The following is a 23991-nucleotide window of genomic DNA, read 5'->3' as shown; positions in this document are numbered from 1 at the left end:
GGCCTTGCCTGTAATCCCAGCACTAGGAAGGCTGAGGCAGGAGGATTGCAAGTTCCTAGTCAGCAAAGACTAACACACTAGTGTCGCTAAAATAATAATTTCTATTTGTACCTTGTTTTGAGACAGGTTGCATGTAGTCCAGGCTGGACCTAGCTGAAAATGACTTTGAACTAAATCTCTCTATCTTTGCATACAATGCTGGGATTACAAGTCAGGCCACTATGATAAGCTCTTCACACAGACTAGGAGTGGGGACTGCACCCTGGTAATGCCAGCATTTGGGAGACAGGCAGGCAGATCTCCATGAGTTCAAGGCCAGCCTGGGCAGTGCAGGGGTAGGCACAGAGACAGACAGGTATTTGGAGCTCATTGGCCAAGCATCCTGACTCTAAGCTGCTGAGGTCTGGGTTCACTGAGAGACACCGTCTCAACGAGTGATGAGGAGCGGGAATGAAGAAAACACCTGAGGTTGACCTTGGTCTTCACACGCAAGCATTTACAAGTGCATACACAAGAATACAGAATACATCACACATATCCATATACACATATATGATACACACACCTGTGTGTGTATGCATGTGTGTGTGTGTGTGTGTGTGTGTGTGTGTACCTACTACATACACAGAATAGTTGGTTCTGTACTGGGATGAAAATATACATACATTGTCATTATACATACATTGTCATTATACATACATTGTCATTATCCCCAAATTGTACAGAGTAACAACTACACATGTAGCCTATTTAGAGGTGACTCAAAGTCCCCGTTGGATGTGCTGTGCAGCTTATGTATGACAACTATGCTGCTTTTGACAAGGGCACTTGAGCACTGTCACACGCCACACTTGGGTGTCTATGACCCTCTGCTGTGGGTGGTCATTTGGGCTGTTTCCATTTGGAGCTAGTACCCACATGAGCACCAAAGTGTCACCATGGTCTCCAAATGGAAACAACCCAATGGACACCCACAGCAGAGGGTGTAGACTGAGTCATATGGCTATCGACTGAACACTACACAGCAATGAAAAAGAATGAGCCCTGGAGAGAGCCATAAGATCAGAGACACACCACAGAGAGCCATACTCTGGGTCCCTGTGCATACTCAGGAGTCCATGCATACACAGGAGTCTCATGCACACACTGGGTCCCATGCCTACACAGGAGTCTCATGCACACACTGGGTCCCATGCCTACACAGGAGTCTCATGCACACACTGGGTCCCATGCATACACAGAAGTCTCATATAGATGCAGAAGAAGTCCAATCATACACTAGGTCCAGTGCATAGGACATAGACACATAGGTAAAAACAGTAAACAGCAGCAGCAGAAGAAACAGTGTCTCCAAAGCACATGCCGAGGCTTCTGGGTGATGGAAACATTCCCTATCTTGACCTGGGCGGTGGTTACATGCATGTAAATATGATCAACAGTCACGAAGCATGTGCCTTAGATCTGTGCACCTGGTGTATACCGCACCAGCATGCATCAAGACAGAAAGGCCAAGAGAGGGTTCTCCCTCATTCCTTGGGGAGAGGGGAGGCATGGAAAAAGTAGGGAAGAGAAACAAGGCAAGTCAAGGCCAGACAGGCATCCAAGCAAGGAGCAGAAGGAAGGGCTCAGGGAAGGATGTGCCCTGGGCCTCCAAGTGTCTGGGATAAGAAACATAGCCCCAGACCCTGATGGACCTCCAGCCCCTGATAAAAAGAAACATAGCCTCAGACCCCGATGGACCTGATAAAAAGGAGACCCTCATGGCTGGATATGGTGGGGCACACACCTTTAATCCCAGCACTCAGGAGGCAGAGACAGGTGGATATCTGTGAATTCCAGGCCTGCTTGGTCTATAGAATGAGTTCCAGGATAGCCAACAGAGAAATCATGTCTCAAGAAACAAACAAAAACAACAACAACAACAACAACAACAATAATAATAGTAGAAGAAGAAGAAGAAGAAGAAGAAGAAGAAGAAGAAGAAGAAGAAGAAGAAGAAGAAGAAGAAGAAGAAGAAGAAGAAGGGAAGGAAGGAAGGAGGGAAGGAAGAAGGAAGGAGACCCAGGGAGTTCAGCCTTGGTATACTTTGATGTTCATCACTGACAAATGACTATGTAGCTGCCCAGGAAAGCCACTCCTCAGTCACCAACAGAGCCCATGTGTGATCAGAGGGGGGCCTGGGGCTCACACTACATACTGCTTGTTGAAGAAATGAATGCTGCTGGCCAGCATGGTGGGGGAAGGGGTCCACAGTCCTATGAGACGGCCACTGTCAGCAGCTTCAGCAGCCACCGAGGTGTGCCATTTACAGGCGGTGATAATTACACCTGTATCCAGGGATAGCCCAAGATGGCACTGTACTAGGCCGGGATCTGGGGAGCCTATTAAGGTCTCTGAAGAGAAGGCAGCCTGTGGCTGGACAAGCATGTGCCTGCTTGCCCCTAACCACTGGGGAGGAGTTTGCTAGGCACAGTGAAAGCCAAGCTCAGGGTGAACACACTGGCTCCTTCTCCAAAGTGCCCTGCTGTGCAAAGCACTCTCTACATAGTGGGCTCCTGGCCTTTGCATCATGCCTGAACCTGTCACTGTCCTGTTTAAAAGCTGACCAACAATGGCTGCCATTAGTGGTTCTCAACCTTCCTAATGCTGAGACCCTTTAATACAGTTCTTCATGTTGTGGGGATTTCCCCCAACCATAAAATTATTTGATTGCCACTGCATAACTGTAATTTTGCTCCTATTATGAATCATAATACAAATTATCTAATATATTACCATCAGAGGGGTCGAGACCTACAGGTTGAGAACCCCTAGCTTCCATGCTCCACTCTGTCTGCTGCAGAATCTTATTTTCTCCCTCCCTCCCTCCCTCCCTCCCTCCCTCCCTTCCTCCCTCCCTCCCCCCCTCCATTACCACACGGGCTGGCTGCCTCTCTGTTCTCACATCTACCTGTGGCTCTTCTCTGAGCCTCCCCATGGGCCCCACCCCCTGCCTGGAACTCCCTTCCCCAGACATCCCATCTGGCCTCATCCTGAATGTCACCTCTTCTGGGAAGCCTTCAGTGACCACCAGAAAGCGTCTTTGCCCCTCTCAGCCAGCACCCTGCTCTACCTTAACAATGCCTATTTATAATTAAAAGAGTTGTAGTGGGCTGGCCTGATGTTCGTATTTCGATGTTAATTCTACTTCCTCAAGAAGGGTTGTCCCTGTGAGCACCCCTGTACTTAGGCGAAGTCAGGTGAACCTTCTCTCCTTTTTAACTGGTCAATAAATACCAGAGCCTATAATTGGGCAGTGGAGGGGAAAGGTGAGACTGGGGGTTCAGAGTGGGGATGGGTAGAGAAAGGGAGGACAATGAGAGGGGAAAGAGAGAGGAAGGAGGAAGAGGAGAAAATGGCACCACAGTATAGAAGAAGGAACAGGAAGGAGAAAGAGAGCCACCATGGGCTAAGGGCCAAGGGAACGGGGCCCAGAGGGCTGCCCAATTGGGTTAGGAGAAGCCCAGATGGCACATAGTCAATAGTAAGAGATAACTTGGGGTTATCGAAAGTAGATTCTAACAGCACAGAGGGTAGGCAGCTGTCTAAGACATACTTAAAAATATAAGGCTGTGTATGTCTTTCAACTAGAAACATACATGATCTAAGGTGGATAGAAACCCCATGCTGTTTTTGTTTTGTTTTTAACTACAGAGTGTGTTTCCCCCTGGCTTACCTGTGTGTACACAAGGAATGTAAGCCTCAGGGCAGATGGAGTCCTTGCTTATGCCCTGGCTTCCTCTGGCTTAGACTATAGCAGGCCTCAAACACACTTGCTGAAGAATGAAGAGGCTTTCATTCTGTGGGGACACAGATAACATATTGACACTTGGTGACACAGTTATCAAGTGACTTGGTCAAAGTCACAGTCGTGAGAAGGGGAGGGGGCTGGCGAGATGACTGGTACGGTTGGTGAGCACTTGCTGTTCCTGCCTAGGACCCAGGCTCCGTTCCCAGCACCTATAACTCCAGCCCAGAATATCTGACGCCCTCTTGCGGGCACCTGCACACACCTGGTTCATGCATAAAATTTTTTAAAAATTAAATCTTGAAAAAGAAATGAGAGGGGGAATCAAGACTCCTACTCAGATCTAGTAGCCGGGAACACTCGGAAGGGATGGGTGGCAGACCAGCATAATCCATCAAGGCATGGGTGGGTGGGAGGGGAAAGGATACAGGGACCTGTGTGGATGGATGGGAGGGAGGGCTTCTCCCACAGAGGAGAGAGAGAGAAAGAGAGAGAGAGAGAGAGAGTGTGTGTGTTGAAATAGATAAGAAAGCATACATCAATAGAAGGACTGGACAAGCACTGTAAGGGAACACGAGAGATGTAAGGTTATAAAAACGAAGCTGAAGTTACAAAAGAGAAGGACCAGGATGAGATCTGAAGAACAAACAGGAGCAAGCCAGATAGGGGTGGGTGAGCTGGAGGGGCATGTCCTGGGCAGAGGGTTAGATGGAGGTAGGTGGGCTGGAAGGGGCGTGTCTCGGGCCGAGGAGACAGTATGTGGTGGCAGATCCTAAGGCAGAAGACTAGGATTTTGAAAATCAAGGAGATGTCCAGGGTAGCCAAAGCTCTGTTAGTGGCTGGGCATGGAGGGTGGCCCAACTGCTGAGACTCTGGGTGGGCGTTGTCATGGTGACCAGGCCCAGTGGTCCAGGGAAGGCTTTTCTCATGTTCAAAGGCAGTGGCTACCTGGGGTGAGAGGCTATGGGACCTCCCAGTGTTCTTTCTGGAGCTTGCTTTACAGCTGACAAAATTGTGAAATAGAAGTCAAAAGAATTCCATTAGGAGGATGTAGAGTCACAGAAGGGTTTTTTCTTAGGTCTCAAATCAACCGTAAGTATCCATCCCCACTACAAACTAAGCAGCTATTGATTTGAGAAGCACAAAATGGCACTTGCTGGGTAGCAGACACCACTGTCTGGTGGGGACATAAAGGTGAGCTTGCCATGACAGAGAGAGACAATGGCTCCCCTCATGGGGACTGTAGGCTAGCAAGAAGCAATGCTAAGAATCTGCAGCAAATAAAACCCCCACAGTCCTTACCCAATTCTGGAGAACCCACAGGGGTGTGGGCGTCCCTCTCTGTAAGTCCAAGGACAGGCTTCAGAGGGTTCTTCAAGGAAATATGCAAATTGCTCCACAGACCAAACCAGAAAAACCAGCCATGGGTCGAGAGGGTGTGGAGCCTGGAGCAGGGGGAAAGGGGAGCAGTTAACCTGAGCTATGTCCCTTCACTCACTCAGGAGCCTGTCCCAACAGAGCAGCAGCCAACCCCCCTTAGTAGTCACCAAGTGCCAGGCACAGAATAGCCCATTTCAGAAATGTCTTTGTGCTTCCGGCTGTGACGACACCTGGGCTAGCCCTGGGCTAGCCTTGGCCCCACAGGCAGGAGTTCTGTCTCTGCACTGCACCCAGCTTGCTGGACCCAGCAAAGCAGCCACTCGGAAAAATACTTGTAAAGCAGTTATCCAGCTAGTTTAGATGGGAAACTTCTCACACCCCAACTGGGCACCAGATGGAAAGAGGAGGTGGGGCTAAGTGTATGACATCACTCAGAGATGGTCCCAACCCAGGGTACCCCCAAACTTCAAACAGTTTGAACTCCAGTCTCTGTCCATTTGTTAGCAACATTGCTTCATGTGCTAGGCAAGAGCTCTACACTCTACACAAACACACACACACACACACACACACACCACATACACACACATTCACACACCACACACAGACATGACAGAGTCCACTAAATTGCTTAGTCTGTCCTCAAACTTGAGGTCTTTTAATTTTATTTTTTTAAAAAATAACTTTCTTTTAAGAAAAAAGATTTATTTATCATGTATACAGTGTTCTACTTTCATGTATCCCTGCAGTTCAAAAGAGGGCACCAGATCCCATTACAGATGGTCGTGAGCCACCATGCAGTTGCTGGGATTTGAACTCAGGACCTCTGAAACAGCAGTCAGTGCAATTAACCGCTGAGCCATCTCTCCAGCCCTTGAGGTATTTTTTAAAAGATAGAGTTTGGTTGGCTTGGAATTCACTCTGTAGACCAGGCTGGACACAAACTTACAGAGATCCACCTGCCTCTGTCTCCCTAGCTCCCTGACTGCTAAGATCACAAATATGAGGTACAATGCTTGGCCACCAGCCTTTACACCTTTGTGGAAATCAACCGTCCTTATGTCTGGGTGTCTATGGCCCTGCTTTATCTGATGCTCTGTTTGTCTATCTTTTGTGTCTTAATGTATCTTTAGAAGTCTTGAAAGCAGGCAGTGTTCTTCCTGGATTTTGTCCTTGTGATTCTTTTTTCTCTTACTTAAACCATCATTGCAAGCCATGGTACTAGCATCTCCAAAATGCCGGGGTCTTCTTCTACAACTGGACTATTCTTTCAGCAACAGCCTCTTTTGGACCCTCTTCCTGGTGCCAAAGCCTTAACTTCTTTCCACGATCCCTTCAGTCCGAGGCCTTCAAGTGCTGCAGAGGAGGCACCTTCCCAAATGGTCTCTCACAGTGTCAAGCCTCAGCTGTTCTCCATGACCCCTTCGAGCCTTCAAAACCAGTCCCACCTGGGAGACATTTACACATGACCAAGTTCAACTGGAGCAGCACAAGGTGTGACCTTGGCTATCTCTGGTGCTTCTGTGTGCCGAGTCTGAGAAAACACTTCCCAAAAGATGTCACCTCAGGTTTTTGATGCTGCTGGTCTCTTCTTAATCACTGCTAATTTCCCAGCTCCAGCTGAGCAGCGTCAATAGTCCCAGCAAAGCAAAGGTTTCACTTTAGTGGTTCTGATTAATCACAGTAGATTCTTCAGTCCCAACTAACCAGAACCACAGGTTTTTATTTTTAATATGTAACGGCCTCGATCAAGTCTTTAAGGGACTCTCAAACTTCCCTCTGGAACTTCAGGCCTCTTTCATCTGTACGTCTCCCAATATCTTCCAGGATCCCGTAGAACAGCTCACTAAGGTGAGAATGCTTGATGGTTTTTCTAGCCCAAAGTTCTAAAGTCCTTCTACGGTCCTCCCCAAAACATGGTCAGGTGTGTCACAGCAATGCCCCACTCCTGGTACTAATCTCTGTCTTAGTCAGAGTTTCTATTGCTGTGGTGTAACACCACGGCCAAAAACAACTTGGAGAAGAAAGGGTTAATTACCCTCACAGTTCCAGATCACAGTTCATCATGGAAAGCAAGTAGGGCAGAGACTAAAGCAGGACAGGAACCTGGAGGCAGGAGCTGATGCAGAGACCATGGAGGGATGCTGCTTACTGGCTTGCTCTCTATGGCTTGCTCAGCCTACTTTTTATAGAATCCAGGACCACCAACCCAGGGATGACCTGGGCCCTCCCACATCCATCACTAATTAAGAATATTCCCTACAGCCTTGTCTACAGCCCAATCTTATGGAGGCATTTTCTCAATTGAGGCTCCCTCCTCTCAGATGATTTCGGCTTGTGTCAAGCTGATATAAAACTAGCCAGCACACACACAGCCAGGAAGATTACTTCTGCCTCTTAAAAAGCTAACCAAATTTCAAATACTTCACTGGGGCACAAAAGTCTCTAGAAGTGAGGAAATTTAAATTGAATCCTGTGGGGAAAAAACATGCAGAGAGGAAAAAAACTTGACAAGGAGGACATTTTCCAAAATCACTTCTGCAAGGTGAACGAACTGTCAGCGACATGAGTATGTTTAATCTGTTTTCTGCTATAAAACCCCTTTGGACCCTCTAGAAGGTGCTGTGTCTCTACTTGGGCAGGGAACTACTGAGACACAGAATACTGTCCCACTCCAAGCAGAGAGGGGCTGGATTCAGGGTCATTCTAATATTTTCCTTTTATGTTTGTGTTTTGTGAATTATCAATATGAGTAAATGTCAATTCTAAGGTCAGAAAAAAAAAACCTGACACTTAAAATTTATAATATTGATACAGTTTATAAAATGTCCCTCAAAGGTCCCAGTGGAGAGGGCTTAGAGTTCAGTCTGTGACAATGTGTGGGGGTGGGGTGATGGCACCACCTTTAGGAGGTGGAGCCCAGTAGTAGGAAGTGATGTCATTGGGGTCTATTGGGTCTGCCAATCGCTCTGCTTCTTGGCTACTGTGGGGTGAACAGGTTTCCCCTACCCCACATTCCCTCCATGATGCCCTGAGCTGCCACAGGCTCCAAGTGATCCTGACTGAAACTTGACTCTTTGAGCCAAACGGCTTCTTTCCCTTATTAAGTTATCTGACTAGCAGATGTGAGGGTGAGGCTGGCTTGTGCTGGTCCAGATGTGCTAGCCTGTGAGCATCAGCTCTCATCCCAACTGTTCAGTGCTGCTGTCAGGCTGGGATGGACACTGGGGATATTTATATATACCACAGGAACTGGAAAATGCTACAGATTGCAATCTTTCTCCCTAGAGAGGTGGCTAACTAGCATGTTACCACACACACACACACACACACACACACAATGAGTTATTTCTTAAAAATAATTTTATGTGTGGGGGACATGTCTGCATATGTGACAGAGGTGCTGGTGCCTGAGAAATCCAGAGGCATCGGATCCCCTAGAACTGGATTTACAGACAGTTGTGAGTCACCCAATGTGGATGCTGGAGCCAGGCATCCTCTGGAAGAGCAGCCAGTGCTCTTAGCTGCTGAGCTGTCTCTCCAGCCCTCTAGTTGTGTATTACAAAGTGTTCACAGAGTAAAAAGATCTGAACGGACTTCACTGAGACTCTAGTGATCCTTGTCTCTTGGTTAAGGAACTGAAGGTTACTCAGTTTTATTTTTCTGGCATATTATAAGGAGTTTATTGATATTATTATAATGAAAAGAGATCAACCAATTTAAAATCACAGTGTGTGTGTGTGTGTGTGTGTGTGTGTGTGTGTGTGTGTGTGTGTGTAGGCACACATGCCACGGTGCACACGTGGAAGCCAGAGGACAATTGCTGAGCAATAGTTCTCTCCTTCTACTACTATGTAAAAGCCCCAGATCAAACTCAGGACCTCAGGACCTCAGGCTTGGCAGTAGACACTTTCACCTGCTGATCCATCTCCCTGGGCCAGAAAAAGATAAATTAAAATAACAGTTCTGTTACTTTCTCCCTGGAAGGGAGTGTTTTGAGTTAGAACACTGGCTCCATGTAGCCCAACCAACTAAATGACACTGAGGTCACTAAAATGAGCCATAGTTTGACTGACAGGTCCTGTCAGGAGCAAAACAGACATACCAGTTAAACAGACACAGGCGATCCTTACAGTGCAGGGACAAAGGAGCCTGTGGTGCCAGCTCTGGGTCATGTGATTACTAGGGTGTCCCCCTCCCTCCATCTAAGGAGTACAGTGTCACCTGTGGGGTAGGAGAGGTGATGGCTCCTGAGCTGTGAGCTCTGGTCCTGGGAGTCCTCCATTCCTTACTGTGGGTCAAAAATCAACACCCAGCCCAAAGTTGAACTGGAATCCTAGTGTACACGTGAGGAGACAATGATGCTAGGAAACCCTGGGTTTCTGTGGCAAGAAAAACAGGCTGCTGGTGCCAGCATCTCTGTGTTCTGCATTTCCCAGCAGCACCAGGGGCAGGAGGTCATGATGTGGGGGGAAGCCTCCTGGAGAACATGTCCTTTTCCAGGAAATGTAAAGACATCCAGGGACTCCAAACAAGGTCCATGTTTGATCGAGAGCACCCTCTGCCAGGGTAACAATTTTCACAGCCTGAGAGTCTCCACACCCACAGTGAGGCTGTGCGTCCAGACTCGTGACTGACAGGGATGGTTCTGGAAAGACCTCACTGTGATCCTCAGTGATTGTGACTTTTAGCCCACCAAGCACATTATCTGTCACTAAGGAAAATGCTGGCGAAGTGACTTTTGTCACTCGTGGGACTGAGAGCCAGGCATTCCACAAATAGCAGCCCTGGGCCTTGAAAGCCCCAGTGGGCACCCAGTGGGCGTTTGCTGGTTGGCACCAAATACAAGATGCCAGCTCTGGGTGCCCTTTTCTCCTAAGGATAAAAATCCCAAAGCCAGCATGGAAAAGCACGTTAAACATGGTCAGTCTCATATGTTAAATCATCCGAATACTGCATGACCCAGGCCTTGACAAGACCCACAGAAGAAGGAACTTTTGTTTCTCCAACTGCAGCTCTCTCTCCCCTGAAGCAGTCTATGAAAACCAATGTCAGACATAATAAGAATGTGTGTGCTGTGTGTGTGTTCACGCATGTCTGTGTGTCTGTCTGTGTGTGAATGAGTCTGTCTGTGTGTATGTCTGTGTGCATGTGTGTCTATGTAACTGTCTGTGTAAATGTGTCTGTATCTATGTGTGTGCATGTGTGTCTGTCCACCTCTGCTTGTATGTGTGTGTGTGCACGCGCGTGCGAGCACGTTTGGGTGCACAGGAGGTGTTCCTCTCCTCATTCTGATCATGAGTGAATTTTTAGATGGTTCTCTCAGATAATCAACAGAGAGATGGAAACTTGAGGCGCAGTGCCAAGAATAAACATTTGTCCCCAAAGTCCAGTCCAACACTGAATCACAGTGGATTCTTTAAACTAGAAACCTTTAAGAGAAAAATTGAGGGTCTGGACAGAGGGTTCAGTGGTTAAGATCACCGACTGCTCTTCCACAGAACCCAAGTTCAAATCCCAGCACCCACATGGTGGCTCATAACTGTAACACCAGGGTCTGACACCCTCACACAGACATGCATGCAGGCAAAACGCCAATGCAAACAAAATAAAAATAATTAAATTATTAAAGAGCATAATTGAAAGCTGTGTGTCTGTCTGTCTCACTCACTCACACACACACACACACACACACACACACACACACAGACAGACACAGAGACAGACTGGTAATCATAAGATGCTTCTGGAAGCAAGGACTTTGGTCCCCCTGCTTGCCCCCCCACCCATTAAATACTGACTCTGTGTCCCTGTCTCAAAGTCTCACTGAAAGCTGGAGAGTAATGAGGTTTGTTAGGAGATCTCCATAGCAACGCTTTCACCACAGAAGAACCCAGAGATTCTCGGACAACCTCCTTACACACCAGAAGGAGAAGATGCTGAGCCTGGAAGGAAAGGCACCCCGCCCCCACTCCGGGCAGCAGTCTGGAGGGGGAGCAGGGGTGGGGATGGGAGCAGGGCCTGTTCTGTGGTCTGTGTCCATGTTTGCCATGGCTCTCTTCCCTCCTGCCGGGGCCCTGGCACAAGCCACCCACATTTCCACAGGGGTCACCGAGGAGCCTCTTCAGTCTCCTGTGTCTTTCTGCCATCATCAGATGTCATGAAGACAGCACCATCCCTAGACAGTCACATTGTACCCCTCTGCTCCCTTCTCACCCAGGCAGGGCCTTTGCAAAGGGGACAGGGTCATAGGCAATCTGGCCCCATGGCCCTGCTAACATCCCCCTGGCCCCCGCCCCATTTTGTTCCCCAACCACTCTGCTGTTGCTACACTTCCCTGCCATTCCCAAGTCTCCCAGGCACCGTGGGAGCCTGGCCTTTGCACTGTCTATCCCCTTGATGAAATGCTCTTTTCCCCAAGATGACCATGGGCTTGGGGTTGGGTGGGGTGGGGAGGAAGTGGGGGTGGTAACTAAATTCCTCATTCAAGCCACTCTGCCTCCAGCCCTGACTTATGCAGGTCCCTTGGTCTGGGCCCCCATGTGCAAGCGGGGCTCTGTATACAGAACAAACCATGCTGGGGTTCCCCAGGGCAGACTGTGACAACCCCAACCCCCACAACCATTCTGCTTCAGAGCAGCCTTGGGAGAAAGGCACCATCCCTGTCCCCACTTGACCTGAGGAAGCCAAGGCTTACCAAAGGTGGAGGTCACATCACTGGCATATGGCAGTCCTACTATGTGGGACCATGAAAGGCACCCTGGTTCCCGGTTGAGAAGAGGCTTGAGACCCTGGTGACCCTGAAAGGGACGGTAGGAGTCTCAATTTACTCCTGAAACCAGGCCCTGTCACTAGCCACAGCCCTCCATAGTTTTGTGGCCACCAGTTACTTAAGGACAATGCCCCAAGCCCCTCCACAGGTAGAGGACGTGACTGTAGGGTCAAACCAGATGTCCATTGTAATGAGGTACCTAAAGGCCTGTAGGCTTAGCCATTTAACCCTTCTTTCCAGACAGTCCTCCCTGCAAAAGGTATTTAATCTCAACCCCACCCTGAGAAGTGGGGTACAGTTCTACACATCCACTTTCCTCCATGACAATAAATGCCTGAAAACCATGGACTGTCTCTTTTCATTGGACCCGCCGTGGAGAGCCATGGAGAAGCCCTTTGCCTGCAGAGCCTCTGTCTAATCTCCCAGTAGAAGGCCTCACTGTGCTCGAAGCCCCAACCACCACCAAGCCAAGCCCAAGCCTGCATCCCTGCTCCCCAGTCAAGCCAAGGACTCCCCCACTGCGGGACCAGCCAGAGCCCCCTCTTCCCTCTCGGCCCAGGGCTAGATCTAGTCCCTGGGCTCCCACTTCATTCTCAGCAATCCTGTAGCATGCAGCGGTGCCTGTGTCCAAAAGCCTGGGAACCAGATGCCCCACCCAGCGATGGTTCAAACTTCCTGTGTCCTGCCTCCCCAAGCGGCCTTGCCCAGTGGCTGAGCAAACTCAGGAACCCCCAACCACAAACCTTACACTACTATGCACCCTAGGTCAGTGTAACTTCAGATTCCAAGCTCAGTGACAGGAGTGTTTGTCTAGCACACACACAGGCTCCCAGCACTGAAGAAATACAGGAAGACACAAAACTAAGTAAAACAGAACCCCAACTACTTTTTCCTGTGATGTTTTACTAAGTGGACCCAGCTGCCGCGATCCTTCCCTGGTTTGCGGCGCTAACTCAGGGCTGCTGGCTCTGAAGCCAGTCTGAGTCCTACATCTTCCAATGTAATATCCTTGCGTGTCTGCCTCCTTGACCAGGAGCATCAGGGAGAGAGTGGTTGAAGTCCAGGGCACTAGTGCGTCCCTGTCGCTCCACCCAAGGACCTCATGTCCTCATGAGAACTCTAGGTTCACAGCAGGCCCATCACCCCAGTCCTGGCTAACGTTCCTGTCTTGATTTGTCTGCTCCACATAATGTCTGACAAGAAGGTGGCATTCTGGTTATGTTGTTTGAGGTACCCTGTGACAGCATCGGGCAGAGATGGAGCTGAATAAGTGGATGGATGGATGGATGGATGGATGGATGGATGGATGGATGGATAGATGGCTGCCTCTCTCTACAATTAAAAAATGACTTCAGCATATCTTCTCGAAGGGCAATGGGTTTTATATACAACTGAGGCTCCCAGTTTTCTCAAGAGGTTCTTTCTGTAGGTAGCTTTCATTACTGAACATCTAGTAAGCAGCCTCTAGAAGTCGAGAAGATTCTAGAAGTCAAGGGCAGGCACACGTGGGCTGGCAGTTGAGTTCATTTCCATTTGGGCTTAACCTCTGACACAGGTCCCATGACTTGTGTGCCCTGGACATTTGGAATACAGAGCCGGGCTGGGCTGAAAATCTGACCGGTGAGGTATTTATCAGGATCAGGAGGAAGCAAGGCAGAAAGAACTGTGGACCAAACACTCTGAGCGCCCTGTGGCACGCACGAGGCAGTAGGTGAAGGACCTTAGAGTCAGCAACCCAGAATTTTACTCTTTGAGAACACTTACCCCACATGCATAAAGCTCTGTGTTCCTTTTTTGTTTCCCCATCTGTCTTATCCCAGCACTCAGGAGGTGGAGGCTGAAGGATTAGAAAATCTCGGTGGTCATCCTTAGCTACATAGTGAGTTCAAGACCAGCCTGGACTACACGGGACTTTGTCTCAAAACAACAACAAAAAACCAAAAAACTGAAGGTATTTAAGAGGACTATTACCTACCTAATGTAAGGACCACTTTCAGGTCCCACATCCGCCAAACCCAGGCTCTAACCTAGCCCTCCCGGTCCCACAGTATCCAAGTTCAGGCTGAGTAGCAGCAAGATAAACCAGTCAGCTGTGCTCCCAGCCACGCTAAAATCCAGGCCTACAAAGGTTCCAAGGGTGACAAACATCACCCTGATGTGTTCCTTCAGGCCCGAGTCAAGCTTGCAGACAGGTGTTTTGTAAATGAAGCCAAGGTGTTCCCGGGAGGTCACGTCTTGCTGGGGGCCACTCAGGAAGCGGAAGAATACACTCTGACTGTCTGAGCCTGTGGGTGTCTGGAGAAGAGTACAGCCTGGAACTGCTGAGTGTGGGGTGGGTGTTAGGTTCCCGGCCCCGGCGGGAGTCTCAGCCTCCTCACCTGGAAGTCAGCCATACCAGCTCTGCGGCTAAGGTTTCTCTACTGAGAAGAGGTTATCAAGTCACTAGACCTCTGAAGAAATACGTCTTTGCTTGTTTGAGGCATAGCTCAGTGGTCTCTAATACAAAAGAAAGCCTGAGTTTTGTCTCCCGGCATCCAAAGCAAATATTGTTTGTTTTTTTTTCATTTGTATTTATTTACTTTTAATTCTATACACATTGGTGATTTGACTGCGTGTATGTCTGTGTGGGTGGGCAGGGGGGGTGTTAGATCCCCTGGAACAGGTGTCACAGCCAGTTGTGAGCTGCCATGTGGCTGCTGGGAATTAAACCCAGGTCCTCTAGAAGAGCAGCCAATGCTCTTAACCGCTAAGCCATCTCTCTAGCTCTGTTTTTGTTTTTCAAGACAGGCTTTCTCTGTGTAGCCCTGCATAACCTGGAACTCACTCTAGACCAGGCTAGCCTCAAACTCACAAAGATCTGCCTGCCTCTGCCTTGCAAGTGCTGGGATTAAAGACGTATGATCCACCGCCACTCAGCAGTATATATTTGCATGCCCTGGTTGTCCTGTGCCAGGATTAAAGGTCTGTCTGGCTTTAATTTACTTTTGATTTGGGTACTGTGCTTTCGAATTCATGAAGTACCTTCAGCACCCAGAGGAATTATGGTCCTTTTGTGTTATAAGGAAATGGAGGTCCAGGGTGACACCCAAGGTGACACAGAGAGGAAGTGGTAGTTTTAACAGGCTCCTAAGTTCATTGAGGGAATCTTTAAGCGCAGGGGACTCTACCCACTGACTGATACTCAGATATTTGGGGAGTGGGAACCTCTGGCTAGAAAAAGCATCTTTAGTGAGGCCAAATAGGAGGATGGGGCCCTGGGCTCCTTCCTGTCTTCTCCACATACTGGGTAGTTGGGGACTTTGGTGGCCTTGTCTCTCTGCCTAGCTTCTCTGAGAAGTCGTCACTGCTGTGTCTTCAGAGCCTAAGCAGTGCACAGGCTGACACAAAGTAGGTGCTCAATAAACACACAGTGAGTGGAGGCCTGGGAAGCTTTATAGATGTGTGTTTCCTCCTACTTCAAGGCGGTGTAGCCTCAGGATCAAACCTGCAGATTGAGCTAGCCCCTTCTTCCACTCTGGGTCACCCCTGGTAAGGACAAGGACATCATGGAGGCCGACTTTAAACCTAACACTGGGTCAAACTCTGAAGTCAGCTCACCCTTGTCATCCTCTTTGCTCTGATTGCTTGGTCCTGGCCCAAATCAACCCATTGTTCCCACCTCAGTTTTCCTGGATGTAAAGTCTGCTACAGTGTCAGTAATGGGAAATGTCCCCAGCTCGGTAAATACCCGAAGCGGGGTGAGAAGCCACGCCCCTGTCACAGCAGGAAGGGGCCGGGCATTTCCCGGACTCTGGGGTTCCCCAGGCCTCAGAAATCGAATCTGGAGACACTGAGGGTGGGAGCGGGTTCCTGGAGCTCCCAGTACGCAGGGGGCGTCCAGTGACCCTGCATGACCTTGAGCAAGGTCCTTTCTCCCCTCCCAGCCCAGCGCCCCGTCTTTCTGGGCAGTGTTTGGTGCCCCGGGCTGTGCTGGCAGGATGGGGCGGCCCGCAAGCTCGCAGGCGTCAGTTTCCCCACCAGCCACCCAGCTCGAGTCCCAACAGCACTTCCGGGTCCGAAAACGCAGCGGCGGCGGTGTGGGGACGATCGGGGCTCCCCGCAGCCTTACCTGGAGGCGACAGCGACGGATGGGACGACGGCCGGGATTCTTGCGGCCCCGCTGCTCCCGCCCCGGCGCTCCCCGCCCGTCCTCGCCCTGGCCCAGCCGCCCCACACCGGCCTGGGCCGGTCCCGCCTGCGCAGCCCCAGAGCCCCGGTCTTCCGGGCTGGGCCGGGCGCACCGCCACCTAAGCCACCAAAGCCATCGCCCGGGTGCTGGCCTCGGGACGGCACCCGTATATCTGCGCCCCCCCACACCCCTAGGACTCGAGAACGCGGGGCGCGGGTGGGCTCTGCAGAAAGTGCTCTCCCGGGCTCGGCTGGCTGGACGGGAGGGGAATGCAAGCAGACACTTGAAGGGGAAGCTTCCAAATTTGGCGCCACACAGGGAAAGAGCCTGTCGCAGAAGCAACCCCCACCCCCTCCCCGTGAAGTTTGCAACATCCACGCCTTCTGATTCTTCTTTCACTTTCTCTAATGCTCGCCAGTCTTTGCACCCGCGGCTCTTCCGTCCCACAGGCCTCCGGGTTGTGGGTTCCGTTCCTGTGAGATTAGCCACAAACTCAGCCCTAGCCAAATGTTTGCTGAGCACCAGCTATGTGCCAGGTTCTGTCCCAAGGCAATGGATTGGCACACCAGACCTTGGGGCCGGATTTTAATCTTAGTACTTTATTACCATTGTGAAGTTGATCCTTTTCCGATCTGCCAATTTACAATCTGGGTATCCCCACACTAGAACCTAAAGGCCTCAGGAATGGGCGCCTCCCATGCCCCATCTCAGGGACGGTGCGACAGCACTTGGGAGCGGGCTGTTGTTGCCCTGGAAACCTGGGAATTTTCATCACACCTAGTCTACAGGCGAGGAAGTAGGCGGTCATCCTGGTCATGGCTGGAGTGAGTCAGGATGACCTCTAATGTCGTTGCTCTTTCTCCTGGAGAAGACAGATTGGAGTTTGTAAGTGGAAAAAGTACGCGAGCAGACACAGGTCAGACGTGCGTGCGGCATTCGAGCCGGGAGCTGTGACTCAGGATCCTACTGGAATGCTTTGGGGCCTCCATCACCTGATCTCGCTATCGACCAATCAGAATCTTGACCAGCAAGAGGGTTATTGTAGGTCAAAAGGGTCAGTTGTGGAAGGCTGAAGGATTCTAGCTGAGATTCTGGTCATCGCTAAGGCGGGACAATAGCCATACCAAGGAGGTACGACCCCCCCCCCCGCCAAAAAAAAAAAAAAAAAAAAAAACAAACACGGAATTTTAGAGGGTCCTATTGTTGGCTATGAAGAGCGCAGGATGGGTGTGGCCAGAGGCCCCCAATGAAGAAGCCTTTCTGGGCTGAAGTAGCCAGCCTCAGCCTGAACACCTAACTACCTCAGCCTTCAGGTGTGAGACAGCTGCTGTTTCTATCTTAGCAGAAGCAGATTTAGTAAGTTCTTGATATAAAAAGTAAATAAACGTAACTCTGAAAGTTTAAAAAAAAAGGATCATTCGCCCAATGGGAGAAGGGAGTAACAATAGATCCATGAAATCAATATGGAAAATAGTTTCAGAAAAGAAGTCACACTCAATACAAGTCCCTTAGGTGGGGCTTGGGGATAGTAAAGATGTAGGGAGATCACTGACCGGTGGAGCCTTAGTCAATAGCCTCATATCAATATTGATTTTTAAAAAAATCTCGACCAATGTATCAGTGTTGAGATTGGAAAGTAGGGCAAAGGGCACATGCATTTTTGCTGAGGACTCTGCACTGTTTTTGCAACTCTCTAGTCAGCTGCTTTAAAGGCCTTGTCACACACACACACACACACACACACACACACACACTTGCTAAACAATGTAACAGATCGAGTCCGGTGGCCAGCTGTGCTAAGCCCTGCTTCCCCTTTGTTTAAAAGGTTGACCCTGGGGCCTGATGGTGAGGCGCTGAAACCACAGCTACCTGTTGGAGCATGGTGCTGAGGCAGGGGGATCACAGGTCTAAGGCCTTCCTGGGCTTTGCAGTGAGCCAAAGGTCATCCTAGATAATTTAGTGAGACCACATCTCGAAAATTTTTAAAAAGGCAAGGAAGGCAACAGCTTCTGGCAGAGCCCTGGCCGGGCAGCTTCCATACCTCAATACCCATAAAGGAGTGCTGGGTCTCTTTGTAGTTTGAGGGCAGCATACAGCCTCTCCACAGAAAGAACTGAAGATGGTGTTCTCGATTTAAGACCTTTTAACACAGGTATATTCTGCTCTGTCATTCTCCACCTTTTCCTTTAAGGCAGGGTCTCTCCGTGAACCTAGAGCCACCCTCCCATTTCCAAGGGGACAAACCAAGGCTCAGACGAATTCTGTAACTTCCTTCAGTGTGGGCCAGAGCCTGGCCCTGAGCCGGAGGCCCCTTCCATTCACATCTCCCTGTAGCGCTGCCTGACTTTCCACTCCAGGGCAGCAGTGACCTTGCCTGTACTCTCATCCCCAAGCTCTGACCTTCCAGAAGATGATTTGGACCAGGTCATCTTCAAAAAGCCTGTAGACAGAATTGTTAGACCATCTTTGCCCAGGGACCCCCAAGATGCTTTGTCTGGGATTTACCCTAAGCCAGGAATGACAACAGGGGCCTGTGAGTCTAGGTCCCAAGCTAAGACATAGGACAGTAGTTATTTGATCAGATAAGGACACTCTTGAAGCCCGGGACTCCTGGGACTCACCCGAAGGGTTCGGAGCAGGGAGTTGGAGGGGTTAGTCAGCAGGCCCAAAGCCTGCATTTTATCATTCTTCCTTCTGAAACCTGGTCATCTCTGAATCTCAGGATTCCTGTAGTTCGTCCCATATTTTCTATGACATTTTCCCCAAGCCCATAGACAGTGGTCAGTTTTTAGGTTTGTTCTATTTACAAAAGAGGCATCTCATTGAGACAAAAGTCTGGGCTAATTCCTAAAAATCTCTGTCCTAGACTGACTGTACGACCTTAAGCAGGTAGATTTCCCTTTCTGATCTCAGTGTCTTCCTCTGCACAAGAGGGAGCACAGTCATTCAGCTCCATAAGGTTGTTAGGAAGCTATAACTTGCCCGTTAGGGAAACGCCTGCCTGTCTCGTGAGTTACTGGACAAATACACTCCTACCAAATGGTAACAAAGCATTTCCTTGACCAACTGAAGACTTGGGGGTGGATTTTTGTCTCCAGAAAGTAGAAAGGGCCTGAAGGAGTAGGTGGGGAGTCAACGTTCTTTTGCTGTCTGTCTGGCAGTCAGCCTAAACTTCACACACCTAAGGCCAGTGGGGAGATGTTATCTGTTCACCCTCGGGGGAAGAGTGTTCTTCAGGACCACGCTGGCTTCCTGTAAGAACCTGAGTCCATGCACGCCCCCAGCACTCAATGCACTGGGAATTGTCTGACCTTATTAAAAAAAACTGAGAAAGCACAGACTGACATTTTCGGGGCAGTGCACTTGCATGCGTGCTTCTCCTGCCTTCGGGATTTATTTTGTGGTGTCAGGGATGAGTGGATCCAGGGCTTCACACCTTTCAGGCAAACACTTTACCGCTGAACTCCACCCTCAGCCTGACACAGTCAGACCGAAGGAACCCTTGAGGTGATCTCCTTGCAGGTATTCATTCGGAAGCTTATGACCCCTCCATCGGCTTGTGGCTCAAGCCATGCCCTGGGCAGTTGGGACATCCGGGGGGGGGGGGGGAAGGGAAGCAGAGAGCCAAAGACCTTGCTCGACAGCGTGTGACCACTGACCAGGGCCAAGCACCCAAGGACCCAGTGGCAGAGTCTCATCTCTCCTGACAAAGGTCCTGTCACCAGGAACTGTGCCCTCCTGTTATTCTACTGTAGGAAACGGGGTGAATGGGAAAGAACTGTGCATGAGGTCTGGGGTGTCCCCTCCAGAGTTTTAAGTCTGACCACAGGGGCTTTCCAAGATCTGCTTCAGCCCCCCCCCCCCCGCTGGGCTCCTTGCTCTCCCACCCCCTCCTTGGCTGAGCCCTGATCCTGGAATCCACCAGGGATCATTTTTTGAGGGCATAAGCCCCACCCCATGCATGAAAAAGAAGCCCAAATGGTCTTGAAGAGATGACCCATGGACCCTTCTAGTGACTATCACTCAGGCTGAGGTGGGGGTGGCATCACCTCGGACCGTTGCATTTACGAGATGGTTTATCTTTACGACAGAGGAGCGAATAGGACCATAGATGTGATAAGAAGAGAGACGCCATCTGGAAAGCTTTCGTTCTCTGTCACGTGGGTCTGCGAGTCTGATGGAGAGCTAAGTCGGCTGTGTGTGTGCGTGCGTGTGTGTGTGTGTGTGTGTGTGTGTGTGTGTGCGCGCGTGTGTGTCCGTCCATCCATCCATTCCTCTTTATAACCCCAAGATTCTCTGAGTCAAGCCCTCATGGTACACAACTGGTGATGTAGTGTGGAGCCTGGGGACAATTCCTGGACCCACCCTCTCCACACCTCCCCTCTCTGTGTGTTGAACCTCAGAAACCCCTTCCCATCTTTACAATTACAACTCGTGTGTACTCCCACCCCGGGAAACCGTAAGGAGACTGACTTTTGGCCTGGAAGGTTTGCGGTAGGCGTAGCAAGCGACTCCGGAGAAAGCCCAGTAGTGCTCCCCTGGGCTCTGGCATCTCAGGAGGGACAACGTGCAATGGCTATAAATAGCCACAAACTTCTCAGCACACAAAACATCAAAACCCAGATTTTTTTTTTTTTTTTTTTTATAAAAATGAAGCCAGCTACATGGATTACAAAAGAGACCTGTTTCTATTTGCTTTGTAGTAAGGCCAATATATACAAAACCCAGAAACTCTGGAAGAGGGGTAGGGACCCCACCACCCTTGAGTCATTCATTCAGGGGGTATGTCTCCTCCCCTTTCCCCTTTCCTTCCTATGCTACAGAAGGACAGGGGGGTGTGACCCCATTGTTCCAACACAGAGTCCTTCATCCAACATGGCCAGTCTGGCAATGACAGAGAAGTCCAGTTCCAATGCGAATTTTGAAAGGAGGCTCCTAGCCCCTTACCCGTGCAGACTGTGAGATCGGGGGGGGGAGGGGGAGGAGGGAACCTTGGCAGCAGCGCCAGGGCCTATAGGGACCCAGAGCTCTCAGGCAATAGAAGTGATCTGGGTTTGCTTTTGCTCTCTGCAGAACAGAGTCCTGGGACAAGGCCAGTTGCTGCTCCGGCTCTGGGGGTGACAGCAGAATAGGGTGGACAGCAGGAGCGCCAGGGCAATGACAAAGGCCAGCACCCACCGGATGACGCCCGGATAGATGAAAGGCAGGATCAGGACAATGAGAAGAGCCAACAAGAGCAAGTGTACAGCCAGGCGCCGGGCAGCTACACGGTTGACACTCACTACCTCTTGCTCATCTTCTCCTGTCCAGTTGGCTGGCCGATCTGCAGAAGCGGCAGAGCCCACTAGCCTCTGGGGACATAGGCGCACTTCCGGGCATGGCTGGGCCAGACGCCCCACCATCGCCTCCTGGTCTCGAAGGCTGCAGATGAGGCCTCCCGGGACAGCAGTGACCTTTCGACACAGCGGACAGGGGATGGACCAGGTGTCTTCCTGCACATACAGCAGAAGCTTCAGGCATACGGCACAGAAGGTGTGCTGACAGCTAAGCAGTTTGGGGGAGCGGGCACAGTTGTAGGGCTCTCGGCACACCAAGCATTCCAGGTCACCCTCCACAGAGATACTGAGACGCCCGGTGGGCCCCAAGGTAATGATGGTGCTTGTGGTGGTGGTACCGGCCGAGATAGACGGTGAGGCCTCAGTGCAGGGCATTCTGGGTACAGAGTTGGAGCGATGAAGCTGTTCCACGCAGGGGCATCCGCATGGGGTGTCCGCTGGAGCGGCCTGGACTTGAATGGGTTCAGGCCCGGTGGGGATGCTTCCAGCCTCCTTCCTGCTCTCTGCGGGTACCTGCTGACAGCGGATGTCTGGCATCTTGCTCCGTTGGTTGCCCAGCTTGTTTCTCCGCTTACGTCGGCCCTTCAGTTATTATTATTTCTTTACTCAAAACCCAGGGTTAATCAGTAACTTGGAGACCTGGAGACTTTGAATTACCTGATAGAAGGGCCAAAGTGGGTGGAGTCTCATGAATCAGGACTTTCCTGTTGGGGCCATGCCTGGTGAGTGTCTACATGACAACCAACGGAGACACTGTGATGACTGATGTCCCTACTAAGCTCTGGAGTGGACCAGTGACCACCAATCCCCCCCGCCCCTGTCCAATCAAGTCCCCTGGAATGGAGAGATGAGGGGGCTCCCCACAGCCTTTGAAAAATTACATTTATTCTCTGTGTGTGTCGTTGATGTATACATGTGATGCATGTATACATGGTGCACATGTGGAGGTCATAGGACTTGGGAAAGGTCAGTTTTCTCCTTTCACTATGGAGGTCCTGGGGGGTAGAGCTCGGGTCGTCAGGATTGCTGGCATGCTTGCTGAGATATCTCACCAGTCTTTAAAAATGTAAACTATCAGGCTTCAGGACACAGAGATGTATTAGGCCTGGATGGAGTCTCAATAGCCTTAAAGTTCACCAGCATCTCTGTGGTCCTGATGAGGGTGACTGGGGAGCATCCTTTTAAGTAAGGCCTGGTTTGAGATGGGTTTCTGACCAGACCTTGTAGATTTCAGGATCAATGTGGAAAGAGAGTGTCTGTGCCTTGAAAACATGGGCAAATGGGCGGCACTGGGTGAAAGATAGATGTGTTAGCCAAAGAGTTCAGAGCAGAAGAGAAAGGGAAAGTGTGAACGGAAAACCAAAACTATCAAAGTGCCCACTGGCCCATTCAGTTTCTTGTCATTCTGACAGCTGGATTGGCAGCTTCTGGTTCCCAGGTATTTCTCTCATCAGCACATCACCAGAACAGGCAGACACCTGGAGAACAGGTACCTGGCTCTAGTCACCAAGGTATGAGCCTAAGGTGCGTTTCTTTGGGTCTTCTCAGACCTGGACTGGGTCCTCACTTGTGGTCTCCCGGAATTCCAGCTCTATAAGGAAAGTCTGGGCACAGGGGCAGGGTGTTGGCTTCTTGGCTGCCTGCCAAGGGGCCTACCACAGGGGCAGGATCTTGCTGTGTCCAAGGTCTGGTTCTCAGTCTCGTGGAACTCAGCCATGTCAATCCATGCAGATACTATTGGCCTCTGGACAGCTGGCTTGAGCTGGTCGGACTCACGTGGGATGGCAGATAGGTCGCAGTGTGGCAGTTATGAAATCCTGTCCCCTTTACCATGCTGGGAATTCGAGAGCTGGGATGCGAGTCTTTTATCCCAGAACCAAAAACAAACAAACAAAAAAAACAAAAAACAAAACGAAAAACAAACAAACAAACAAACAAAAAACCACAGCAAACGAAAACAGCGGCTACTGGTGTCCAGCTCTCTGGACTAAGCTCTTCTGGAATATGCCTGCCTCAGGCTCAGCCTCTGTGTGTAGAGCCCCTAGCAGGCAGAGGCTGCTGGTTCTTGCTCTGTTCCCCCCTCAGGGTCCTCTCACTCTGGACCCCAGCTCCCATTTCTGTTCTTTTCTGCCTTAGCCTAGGTCAGCAGAGATTCCCCTCCCCACCTCCGCCCCTAGTTTTCATAGAAAGGTTCCTTGGCTGTAGCCCTGGGTGTCTGTGCTCATTGTGTTTTTTACTTTCTAATGGTGGCCTGTCTTCACTATGGGTGATCACTGGTGCTCTACAGCCCTCTTATATAGTTCTATAGGTGATGGGGGGTGTTAGCAGGGGGGGTTAGGGAGATGGGTACAAGATGAGGGGGGCACATCATGGGATTTAGGGCAGAGGCTGGCTGATGCTGTGAGATTTAGGGATGGACCAGTTAGCATATTTTATCTGGCTGGCTGCAATGATTGGTTCTGGCCCTAGCATATGGTTTCAGCAGAGCCAAAGAGATTGGATTCTGGGACTCCTGTTGGAACTCATGTGTGTGTTGGGGGTGGGTTTC

General features: G+C 50.3%; 2 protein-coding genes across 5 annotated transcripts in view; both read right to left on the bottom strand.

Moving 5' to 3' along the window:
- TMCO4 (transmembrane and coiled-coil domains 4) overlaps window positions 1-16151 on the bottom strand; it is a 78076-nt gene extending 61925 nt beyond the window's left edge. The window contains exons 1-4 of one of the 4 annotated variants that reach the window (XM_080921994.1): window positions 16048-16125; window positions 11865-11967; window positions 5090-5232; window positions 3716-3839 (exon numbers count right to left, since the gene is read on the bottom strand). The gene's annotated coding sequence lies outside the window, so the exon portion shown is untranslated. Of the gene's footprint in view, window positions 1-3715; window positions 3840-5089; window positions 5233-11864; window positions 11968-16047 lie in introns of all 4 variants that reach the window. The other 3 variants (XM_080921993.1, XM_080921995.1, XM_080921996.1) reach the window with 3 other exon arrangements.
- Window positions 16152-21137: 4986 nt separating this feature from the next.
- Window positions 21138-21818, bottom strand: RNF186 (ring finger protein 186; the record flags this gene model as incomplete). The annotated part of the gene is made up of 1 exon (XM_080920871.1): window positions 21138-21818. One exon carries the CDS (start codon window positions 21816-21818, stop codon window positions 21138-21140), a length of 681 nt encoding a protein of 226 aa, XP_080776997.1.
- Between the last annotated feature and the right edge of the window lie 2173 nt (window positions 21819-23991).

This window comes from Micromys minutus (assembly GCF_963924665.1).
Source record: "Micromys minutus genome assembly, chromosome: 9".
Classification (NCBI taxonomy): Eukaryota; Metazoa; Chordata; class Mammalia; order Rodentia; family Muridae; genus Micromys; species Micromys minutus.
Note: the sequence above shows the minus strand (reverse complement) of the source record. Positions and strands in the feature narration are given on the sequence as shown.